This window comes from Hemiscyllium ocellatum, chromosome 10 (genome assembly GCF_020745735.1).
Source record: "Hemiscyllium ocellatum isolate sHemOce1 chromosome 10, sHemOce1.pat.X.cur, whole genome shotgun sequence".
NCBI classification, from domain to species: Eukaryota; Metazoa; Chordata; class Chondrichthyes; order Orectolobiformes; family Hemiscylliidae; genus Hemiscyllium; species Hemiscyllium ocellatum.
Window position 1 is genome coordinate 81244310 of NC_083410.1, and position 12360 is coordinate 81256669.

Below are 12360 nucleotides of genomic sequence, written 5' to 3' on the forward strand. Positions count from 1 at the left end.
TGTGCTTGGGTCTGGCCTGCACACATCTTCCCCACTTATACCAATCTTATGAGTGAGATTAAGGAAGCCATAATAGAGCAATAGAGTCATAGAGATGTACAGCATGGAAACAGACCCTTCGGTCCAACTCGTCCATGCCAACCAGAAATCCCAACCCAGTCTAGTCCCACCTGAAGTTTCTTTGACACCAGACAAAGGGGAAGTGCCCATGGTTTTGGATAGGCTTTCTAGCTGTTCTGAGGGGTCAGGTATGATTTGCTCCTGCCCTGTTTGTAAGGTAACAGTTTTCAGGTGATCCATATGTTTGTTCTTGATAATTATTACCTACCCAAACTGCGTATCATGGGACCTGATCACAAGTTGACCTCACCTTGTGCCCAATCAGGGTCATTTTCAGGATTCCAGCACCAAACTTCATCCCCTCAAGTAAACTGCCTCCCTCACGTATGGGAAGCATGCGGTGGCATTGGCTTTCCTGTTGCCATTTCACCATCCTGAAAGTCCAGGAGTAACAGGTTTAGGCTGATGCAGAGTTTTTTCCCCACCAGTGACTCTGCTGGAGCTTTGAATGGGCATCCACAATGATTAGGAACATTGAGCCCATAAAAGGACTGGCATGGTCAACATGTAACCGAATCCAGGTTTTACCCAGCCATTCTCACAAATGTGGGGGTGCCGCTGCCACCAAGGTTTATTTTTGTTGGCACACTGGGCACTGCCCCACCAATGCAGCTATGCTGACATCTAATCCTGGCTACCAGACATAAAGTCTTGACAACATCTTCATTTTGGAAACACTGGGTTATACTGATGGAGCTCAGCCAATATCTGGTGACAACTTTTACTCAAGACAATCACTCCTGCTCCCCATAATAATATGCCGTCCTCTACAGTCACCTGGTCTTACTGGGTCCAGAAAAGTTTCAATCCTGGTTCTGATGGCTTTTCTGTTTCCACCCTCACCACCATCTGTTTTAGTTTTGCCAGGACAGGATTGTTCTGCATTCATAGTCAGATATTGTCAGTAGTGACCAGAAGGGTATCCATAAAGTTTAATACCAGAATGGACTCATCCAGAGGAGGCACCACTGGTTCTGGTTCAACCAGAATCTATGGGCAGCACCGCCTTGACTTCTTTATGCAGCCCTCGCAGGGGTTTGTGGCCCATTACTATGACAAACACACGTCCATAAAGATATTGGCGGAACTTTCCCACACCAAAGATGACTGCAGTCCTTCCTTCTCTATCTGGGCGTATTTGTATTCAGAATCAGCCAAAATCTGGGAAGCATACGCTATTGGGTATTCCTCTCCTTTGTACCACCAGTGAGCCGATACTACTTACCCCAATTGCGTGTCAGCACCACCTTTTACATCAGATTATGGTGGGCTGATTTTTCACTTCCTTAAAGGCTACTTCTTGGCTACATTACCATTTCCATGGCTGATCCTTTATTGATAGCAGGTATAAGAATGTCAAGATGGAGGCCAGGTTATGTAAGAATTTCCTGTGATAATTCACTAATTCAGGGAAAGACCTAAGCTCCATTAGAGACATGGGAGCTGGGACTCCTTTGATGGCCCTCACTTTCCCTTCCAACGAGTCTAACCTGGTTTTCTTGACTCTGTAACCCAAGTAGGTCACTTGGGGTGCCTGGAACAAACATTTCCCTTCTGAGGCATACACCCACCCAGGGTAAACGTTTAAGAACTGTGTTCAAGTTCTCCAAGTGCTCTTCATTGGTCTTCCCGGTTATTGACATGTCATCTAGATAAACGGTAACCTGGTGTAGCCCTTGTAAAATGCTTTCCATTATCTGCTAGAGAGGGGCACAGGCTAATACCCCAAATGGCAGTCCTGAAAATTGGTACAAATCTTACTATTAATTGTGGCGTACTTCTGGGATTCCTCATATAGTTGCAGTTGCAGGTAAGCATGCTCATTTCCAGTTTCGCAAATGACAGTGTTTCCCCCCACCCACAACCCTTGCATACAAGTCCTCTATGCAAGGGATTGGGTATTTATCCAGCTGCAGGATGCAGCTTACCCTTTGCTTAAAATTCCCACAAAAGCGAACTGAGCTGTCAGGCTTCACAGTTGGTATGACCGATGCTGCCCATTCCGCAAACTGCACTGGTTTGATGATTCCTTCACTTTCCAACCTCCTGATTTCTGCCTCTACTTTTACCCATAAGAAAATGGCCCCAGGCGGGCCTTGCAAAACTATGGAGTTTCTTCCTGGTGAACATGTAAAGTGGCTTTGGCCCCTTTGATAGTCCCTAGCCCTTCCTGAAAAACTTCTTGGAATTTAATTAGGACTTCACCAAGGCAGCCATTTTCTCATGAAAAAATGTTGAGTCAATCAAGGTGAATCTTTCTCAACTAATTCTGTTGCAACTGGCTTGGGCCTGAGCCTCTGACTACAATCAGTGGTAACTGCACCATCTGCTTCTCATAGGAGACCAGGACCAAAATCATACCGTTAATTTCTATCTGTTCCCCAGCATACATTCTCAGTCTGGCTGAGGTCTTGTGTAAACTTAAGGGTTGGAGACTAGAGTGAATCTTATTAAAGACAGGTACTGCAACCATAGATACAGCTACACCAGTATTGACCTTCAGGAGAACCAGGTGACCATTTAATCAAACAATAATTTTAAATGGTACTAATTTGGATGTTGCTAAGCAATTTAACAGTTCCAAGCCACATGTAGGGGGACTTTCCAGGGTGCGGACTCTCCTGGATACCGACCTACGAGTTTTCTTACTCAAGGCAGGCTTTGTAGGACTCCTTTGCTCTCTCCAGTCTGCATACCAGCAGCAACTACAATGCCTTGTGATTGTGAAGAGCTTTTCAGCCACTTGGGTTCTGCTGTGGGCTGGCCTAGGATCCCTCTGCTCAGGATATGCCCTGTGTGAGGCTCTGCGATTGCCTACACTCAAACGGTGTTCCCCAAGCTCAGTCAGACAGGTGAGGGTGGTCACTTTCATTGGGATGCCCTGTAGCTCCAATGCTTCACTTGCCACATTTACTAATAACAAAATCAGTTGTGGTGCCTGTTTGAACTCTAGGTGGGCTTCAGCTTTTGCATAGTTTATATCATTAATCCCATATACTAGATAGTCTCTCAGCATCTCATTCAGGGTTAACTCAAAATCACATGCCTCTGCTGGTCATCTTAACTGAATTAAAAATCCCAATACGGATTCATCTGGTTCTCAAACAGCCAAATAGAATCAATAGCGTCTCAGAATTAGAGGTGGTTTGGTGTCATAATATACCTTAAATAAATATGTCAGCCCATGCAAGATTTTAGAGTCTGGTGCCTCTAGAAAAATTAAGCCCCTAATATCTGAAAATGCTGAAGGCCTGCAAGCAGTCGGAAGGATTACTTGTTACTTTTCATCTGCCCCAGTGTAATTTGCCTGGAAAAAAAATCACATTCTTTCTGCATACTGGGCCTCGTCTCTGATGGCAGGTTTGAAAAAGTCAAGCTTCCAAAATAAAGGCATGATGCCAAAAATGCTTACCTCAACTCAAAGATGGCTGTTGAGAGTGAATTTTCTTTAAGAATGTATTTTTTTTTATTGAAACAATTGCACAAAGGCCAGTATCCTGTCACCAAATCATCCTTTATTTACATGTGCACAACAGCCAGCTTAGAGTCGGTCTCTCAAGTGAGGAGATTCTGAATCCCCTTTTCTAAAGTATTTTCTTTAGATGCGTGCTATTGGAAAAGCTTAGCAGGTCTCGCCGCATCTGTGGAGAGAAATCGGAGTTAATATTTTGTCTCTAGTGACCCTTCTTCAGAATCTTCCTTCAGTTCTGAGGAAGGGTCACTGGACCCGAAACATTAACTCTGATTTCTCTCCACAGATGCTGCCAGACCTGCTGAGCTTTTCCAACAATTTCTGCTTTTGCTTTATTCCTTTTTACCTGCACACACAAGGGTGTCGCTTTCAGTAACTTGCACCCTCAACTAGCACATAAACATGCCAGCGCTCTAGCACACAAAGATTATGAGATGCAGTTTTTAAAACAAACACTCCTTTTCTAATGTATTTATGGAAGCATAAAACACAGGTATGTCTTTTATCGTTTCTTTCAACTCATATCATAGCTATAGTCTGAGACATAACCCACAGGAGATTGTTTCTGCTGAGAGTGGGTGATCAGCCCCTCATTATCTCTGTAGCCACAGGAAATCACAGTTCAGATTTCTAGAACCACATCTCTCCTTTTGAAGTATTTCTCTTTGAACTTCTCTGAACACTCTTCAAATACAATATTCTATGGTTCCCCTAAGGACCCAGTATAATCCACACAGCCACTAAATTTATATTCTTTATGTTATCTTTTATAATTATTTTATCTTTTGACTTGTATGTATTTCTGTAAAAAGAAGCTCATATTAAAAGTTCAACATCAATAGTTTAGTATATACCACAGGGCAGAATAGTGGCTCAGCGGTCAGCACTGCTGCCTCACAGAGCCATGGACTCAGGTTCAAATCCAGACTCGGGCAACTGTCCGTGTGGGATTGGCACTTTCTCCCCATGACTGCATGGATTTCCTCCAGGTGCTCTGGTTCTTCCCAAAGATGTGCAGGCTAAGTTGATTGGTTATACTAAATTGCCTGTGGCATTCAGGGATGTGTACGTTAGGTACATTAATCAAGGGTAAATATAGGATAATATGGTAGGGGAATGGGTCTGGGTGGTTACTCTTCGGATGGTCGGGTGTGGACTTGTTGGGTTCTATGATTCACTCTTGCCTCACAGCACCAGAGATCCAGGTTCGATTCCACCCTCAGGTGACAGTCTGTGTGGAGTGTGCACATTCTCCCCGTATCTGTGTAGGTTTTCTCTGGGTGCTCTGGTTTCCTCCCACAATCCAAAGATATGCACCGTAGGTGGAATGGCCATGGTAGATTGTCCATTGTGTCCAGAAGTGAGCAGGCTGGGTGGATTAGCCATGGGAGTTGGAGAGTTGCAGAGATAGGGTAGGGGGATAGATATAGGTGGGATGCTCTTCGGAGAGGTGGTGTGGACTTAATGAGCTGAATGGCCTGCTTCCACACTACAGGAAATCTATTACTACCCTTGAGTAACTTGGGCAAATGGTCAATTGTCATGATTCCACACGACAATTTGTACCTATAACTCAAGGAATCTTACCAGCTAAAAGCGCATGGGGTACTTCAGTTTAGTGAAGAGACAGGAGAAACTGTGGTTCTCTTTCCTAGAGCAAACAAGGTTAATAGGAGATTTGACAACTTTTCAAAACTATAAACTGTTTCAATAGAGCTGATAGGAAGAAATATTTTCCATTGAGAGTGACTAATGTCAATTCATACAAAGACAGAGATAAAGTTGCAGAATTTGTTAGCAAACTATCAAATCAACTCAGTTGGCTGGATTGTCAATGTGTCAACCAATTATTGCTAACATCATGTGGTTCAATTCCCAGTTTCAGGTAATGTAAAGTCAGGCCCTGCCTCCTCACCCTACCTATAGCAAAAGAAAAGGAACATAACTGTGGTTCATGGATATTCACAAGGATTTACCTTGAGGCAAGGAGTTAAGATGAATTCAACAACATTTAAATTAGTTTGAACCGTAAGAGCATTGGCTCATCAATCAGTGCAATGGTATGAGATTTGTTTATTAAACTTAACCTCTTTATTTCAGGTTTACGAGTGCCTTGGTGTATCAAGGACTTGTGATGCGTTTGGGAACTCTAGGAGGAAACATTTACCTTGATTTCTTTATCTCAGGAGCTGTGGAAATCCCAGCATCAATCATTATCATTTTAGTGATTGAACGGATTGGACGACGCTTTCCCTTTGCAGCAGGTGGTCTGGTGGCAGGGGGCTCCTGTTTAATAGTGGTGTTCATACCTGAAAGTAAGCATGGTTCCCTGGGGATTCTTACCCAATTGCACTGTAATGTTGATCTGAACCCACACTCCAACAGTGGAAATAACACATTCATTAAATTGTAATGTTGATCTGTCTTAAATATATTTCACTAACTATCATGAACATATTTGTTCCACAACATTACACATCTCAGAAGTTCAGGATATAAATTCACATTGGTCTACAAAAATATGGGCTACAAATTAACACTAAGCTTTACTGGTGAGGATATAGATTTGTAGTGGTGGACATTCCAGCTCATAATAGTCTGCAGCAATGAGACTTTAGTAAGATGCAGGACCAACAAGTCTCTGGAGGGAAGGATCCATGGTCTAAGTGATAAGAATACAGGTTCAAACTGATCTACAGTTGTGAATATATATTCAAATAGGTTTACAGCAACAAATATGCAAGTTCAATCTAGCCTATATAAACTTAGACAAAAGATTAAAATGATCTGTATTGGTGAGAATACAGTTCACACTGGCAAGCTCAGGGTACAGATGAACATAGATGTGTAATGATGAGTGTACAGGTTATCACTAGTCAATGGAGTTGAGGATACAGATCAATGCTTGCCTATACAAGTTCATGATACAAGGTCACATGCGTTGTAGTGGTGAAGTTACAGGTTCATTTTGATTTGCATAAGCTCAGGATATAAGAATTCCTAGAGATCATGCAGGTACATTTTTTACAGCAGTATGTTACTGATCAACAAAAACAGGTGGTATTACTAGATCTGGTTCTTGGATAGTTTTTTTAATTTTAAAAGGGAGGAGAACAGACAAAGGAAGCACATGGTGAGGTCAGTGCAGTATAGAGAGAGGGAGAGAGAGAGCGAAAGAGAAAGAAACAGACACCACAATCAACCTGCACAGTTACTGCCCTTGCCGTTTGAATTCATGTATCGCTGGACAACGGAGTGTGCCTGAGAAAATGAACAAACAGTGAAATTCATAACTGATCTTGGAGGAACTGTTTGGGCAAAGTTCACAGCACAGAAACTGATAAGTGAATTTGTTGAAGAGTGTGGGTTCTTTCTTGACTATATGTTTTTTGAGATATGTCTCTTGATTAAACTTAAAATATAAGATATAACTATTAATTTAACCTGAGCAGTGTTTTGTAGAGAAATAAGATGGTGTTATTTTCTGGGTCTGTAGATTATGAAGGAGCAAAAATGGCCTTTAGTAGAGTGATATGCGCTTCTTGTCAGATGTGGGAATTTAAAGAGAGTTTCAGGGTTACTGCGGATTATATCTGCAATAAATGCTGTTGGTTGCAATTCCAATTAGATCGAATGGATCGGTTAGAGAGACAGTGAGAGGCAATGAGGAACTTGCAGCAGCAACATTATGTGATGGATAGCAGTTATAGGAAGGGAGAAGAGTCGCAGATACAGTTACATTGATGGGTTAACTCCAAGAAAGGTAAGAGATGTAGGTAGCTTCTGTGGCAACCCCCAGCTTCTGCAGGAGTCTTCTGTGGCATTCCCCATTTCAAACAAGTATGTTGTTTTGGAAAATGTATGGGGTGATGGATTCTCAGGGAACGTAGCATGAACAGCCAAGTTTCTGGTATTGAGACTGGCTCTAATGCAACGCGGGGTTTGTCAGGTTCCAAGAGATCAATTGTGTTAGGGGAGTCTCTAGTCTGAGGTACACACAGATGTTTCTGTGGCCAGCAGTGAAAAATCCGAATGGTGTGTTGCCTCCCTGGTGCCAGGATCAAGGATGTCTCAGAGAGGGTGCAGAATGTTCTCAAGGGGAGAGGGGCCAGCAAGAGATCATTGTCCACATTGGAACCAACGACATTGGAAGGGAAAAGGTTGAGATTCTGAAGGGAGATTACAGAGAGTTAGGCAGGAATTTAAAAAGGAGGTCCTCGAGAGTAGTAATATCTAGATTACTCCCAGTGCTTCAAGCTAGCGAGGGAAGGAATAGGAGGATAGAGCAGATGAATGCATGGCTGAGGAGCTGATTTATGGGTGAAGGATTTACATTTTTGGATCATTGGGGTAGAAGTGACCTGTAAAAAAAAAAAGGACGGATTGCACCTAAAGTGGAAGGGGATTAATATACTGGCAGGGAGATTTCCTCAAGCTGCTCGGGAGGATTGAAACTAGTAAGGTGGGGGGGGGGGGCGTGGGGGGGAGGGGGGAGGGGGGAGGGGGGGTGTGGGGGTGTGGGGGGGAGGGGGGGCGTGGGGGAGGGGGTGTGTGGAGGGGGGAGGGGGGCGTGGGGGGGTGGGGGACGTGGGGATGGGGGGTGGGAGGGGGGCGTGGCGGGTGGGGGGGGTGGGAGGGGGGGGCGTGGGGGGTGGGGGTGGAATCCAGGGAGATAGTGAGGAAAGAGATCAATCTAATATGGGTACACCTGAGAACAGAAGTGAGTCAAACAGTCAGGGCAGGCAGGGACAAGGGGCCTAACAGGGAAGACAGGGAAGACAGGTGAACTCAGGGCATTGTTGGGAATATGGGATTGGGATATCATAGCAATTACAAAAACATGGCTCAGGGATGGGCAGGACTGGCAGCTTAATGTTCCAGGATACAAATGCTACAGGAAGGATAGAAAGGAAGACAAAAGATGAGGGGGAATGGCATTTTTGATAAGGGATAGCATTACAGCAGTACTGAGGGAGGATATTCCTGGAAATACATCCAGGGAAGCTATTTGGATGGGACTGAGAAATAAGAAAAGGATGATCACTTTATTGGGATTGTATTGCAGAAGGGCTTTTTCCCAAAACGTCGATTTTACTGCTCCTCAGATGCTGCCTGAACTGCTGTGCTTTTCCAGCACCACTAATCCAGAATCTGATTTCCAGCATCTGCTGTCATTGTTTTTGCCTTGTATTATAAACACCCTAACACTCAGAGGGAAATTGAGAAACAAATTTGTAAGGAGATCTCAGTTATCTATAAGAATAATAGGGTGGTTATGGTAGGGGATTTTAAATTTCCAAACATAGACTGGGACTGCCATAATGTTAAGGGTTTAGATGGAGAGGAAGTTGTTAAGTGTGGACAAGAAACTTTTCTGATTCAGTATGTGGATGTACCTACGAGAGAAGGTGCAAAACTTGACCTTCTCTTGGGAAATAAGGCAGGGCAGGTGACTGAGGTGTCAGTGGGGAAGCACTTTGGGGCCAGCGATCATAATTCTATTAGATTTAAAATAATGATGGAAAAGGATAGACCAGATCTAAAAGTTGAAGTTCTAAATTGGAGAAAGGGCAACTTTGATGGTATTGGTCAAGAACTTTCAAAACTGGTTGGGGGCAGATTTTCGTAGGTAAAAGGATGGCTGGAAAATGGGAAGCCTTCAAAAATGAGATAATGAGAATCCAGAGAATGTATATTCCTGTTAGGGTGAAAGGAAAGGCTGGTAGGCATAGGGAATGCTGGATGACAAAATAAATTGAGAGTTTGGTTAAGAAAAAGAAGGAAACATACATCAGGTATAGACAGGATAGATCAAGTGAATCCTTGGAAGAGTATAAGGGCAGTAGGAGTATACTTAAGAAGGAAATCAGGAAAGCAAAAAGGGGACATAAGATAGCTTGGACAAATTGAATTAAGGCGAATCCAAAGTGTTTTTTCAAATACATTAAGGACAAAAGGATAACTAGGGAGAGAATAGGGCCCCTCAAAGATCAGCAAGGTGGCCTTTGTGTGGCATGCAGAAAATGGGGAGATACTAAACGAGTATTTTGCATCAGTATTTACTGTGGAAAAGGATAGGGAAGACATAGAATGTAGGGAAATAGATGGTGCTATCTTGAAAAATGTCTATATTACAGAGGAGGAAGTGTTGGATGTTTTGAAATGCAAAACTGTGGATAAATCCCCAGGACCTGATCAGGTGTACACTAGAACTCTGTGGGAAGCTAGAGAAGTGATTGCTGGGTCTCTTGCTGAGATATTTGTAACATCAATAGTCACAGGCGAGGTGCTGGAAGACTGGAGGCTGGCTAACGTGGTGTCACTGTTTAAGAAAGGTGGTAAGGACAAGCCAGGGAACTATAGACCGGTGAGCCTGACGTCGGTGTTTGGCAAGTTGTTGGAGGGAATCCTGAGGGACAGGATGTACATATATTTGGAAAGGCAAGGACTGATTAGGGATAGTCAACATGGCTTTGTGTGTGGGAAATCATGTCTCACAAACTTGATTGAGTTTTTTGAGGAAGTAACAAAGAGGATTGATGAGGGGAAAGCAGTAGATATGATCTATATGGACTTCAGTAAAACGTTCGACCAGGTTCCCCATGAGAGACTGGTGAGCAAGGTTAGATCTCACGGAATACAGGGAGAACTAGCCATGTGGATGCAGAACTGGCTCAAAGGTAGATGACAGAGGGTGGTGGTGGAGGGTTGTTTTTCAGACTGGAGGCCTGTGACCAGTGGATTGCCACAAGGATCAATGCTGGGTCTTCTACTTTTTGTCATTTATATAAATGATTTGGATGCGAGCATAAGAGGTATGGTTAGTCAGTTTGCAGATGACGCCAAAATTGGAGGTGTGGTGGACAGCGAAGAAGGTTACCTCAGATTACAACAGGATCTTGATCAGATGGGCCAATGGGCTGAGAAGTGGCAATGGAGTTTAATTCAGATAAATGCGAGGTGCTGCATTTTGGGAAAGCAATTCTTAGCAGGACTTATATACTTATAATGGTAAGGTTCTAGAGAATGTTGCTGAACAAAGAGACCTTGGAGTGCAGGTTCATAGCTCCCTGAAAGTGGAGTCGCAGGTAGATAGGATAGTGAAGAAGGCATTTGGTATGCTTTCCTTTATTGGTCAGAATATTGAATATAGGAGTTGGGAGGTCATTTTGCAGCTGTACAGGTCATTGGGTTAGGGCACCATTGGAATATTGTATGCAATTCTGGTCTCCTTCCTATCGGAAAAATGTTGTGATACATGAAAGGATTCAGAAAAGATTTACAAGGATGTTGCCAAGGTTGGAGGATTTGAGCTATAGGGAGAGACTGAACAGGCTGAGGCTGTTTTCCCTAGAGCGTCAGAGGCTGAGGGGTAACCTTATAGAGGTTTACAAAATCATGAGGGGCATGGATAGGATAAATAGACGAAGTCTTTTCCCTGGGGTTGGAGAGTCCAGAACTAGAGGGCACAGGTTTAGGGTGAGAGGGGAAAGATTTAAAAGAGACCTAAGGGGCAACTTTTTCACACAAAGGGTGGTATGTGTATAGAATGAGCTGCCAGAGGATGTGGAGGAGGCTGATACAATTGCAACATTTAAAAGGCATCTGGATGGATATATGAATAGGAAGGGTTTGGAGTGATATGGGTCGGGTGCTGTCAGGTGGGACTAGCTTGGGTTGGGATATCTGGTCGGCATGGATCAGTTGGACCGAAGGGTCTGTTTCCATGCTGTACATCTCTATGACTCTATGACTTTATGATTCATTCACGGGACAAATGTGTTGCCAGCTAGGCCAACATTTATTGTCCATCCCTAATTGCCCAAAGGGCAGTTAATAGTCAACCACATGGCTATGTTTATGACATATATCAGCTGGATGAAATAATGGAAAACTCAACTGAAAACAGAAGGTTCAGAGGGGAAGTGAAACAAGAAATAAGAAAGGCAAAGAGAGAGTATGAAAAGAGAATGGCAGCTAACATTAAAAAAAAGCCAAAAGTCTTTCATAGTTACATAAATTGTAGAAGTTTCATATGTAAATGATTAAGGGACCAAAAATGAGATTTATGCATGGGGACATGGCTGGGGTGTTAAATGAATGCTTGGCTTTCAGCTTTACCAAGGAAGAAGATGCTGTCCATGTCATGGTAAAAGAGGAAGTAATTCAGGCACTTGAAGGGTTGAAAATCTGGAAAGGTAGAGGTACTAGGGCTGTCAGTATTTAAAAGTTGATAAAGCAAAAGAGATATATCCAAGAATATGGGGGAATGAAAATTGAAATTGTGGAAGCACTGGCATGGTGCCAAAGAACTGGGTAATTGCAAACGTTACACTCTTGAACATAAAGGATCTAAACATAAGTTCAGCAACTACATTACGAAGTTTAACTTCGTAATGGCGAAACTTCTAGAAAGGGCAATAAAGCTACATAGAATAAAAGGGACAACAGTGACATGGATATGAAGTTGGTAGTGTGACAGGAAACAGAAAGTAACGATTAATTAATGTTTATCAGGACTGGAGTAAGATTTATAGTGGAGTTAGGACACTTATTCTTCCTGAATTTTTTAATAATCTAGACACTAGCTTTCGGGGCACAATTTTAAAAATTTAGGAAGCACTAGAGAGATTATATAAATGGTACAATTCTAAAGTCTACAGGAGCAGAGTATGCATACATCTATAACTAATTGGAGGTAGCACAACATTAGTCTGTAATAGTGATGATACAGATTCAATCTAATTTACCCAAGCTAGGGTGTAGTT

General features: G+C 42.9%; 1 protein-coding gene across 1 annotated transcript in view; it reads left to right on the forward strand.

The window, feature by feature from the left end:
- Positions 1-12360, forward strand: part of LOC132819570 (solute carrier family 22 member 2-like) — a 46931-nt gene that overhangs the window by 17446 nt on the left and 17125 nt on the right. The window contains exon 7 of the mRNA XM_060831138.1: positions 5693-5907. Coding sequence (XP_060687121.1) covers positions 5693-5907 — 215 coding nt within the window. The remainder of the gene's footprint in view (positions 1-5692; positions 5908-12360) is intronic.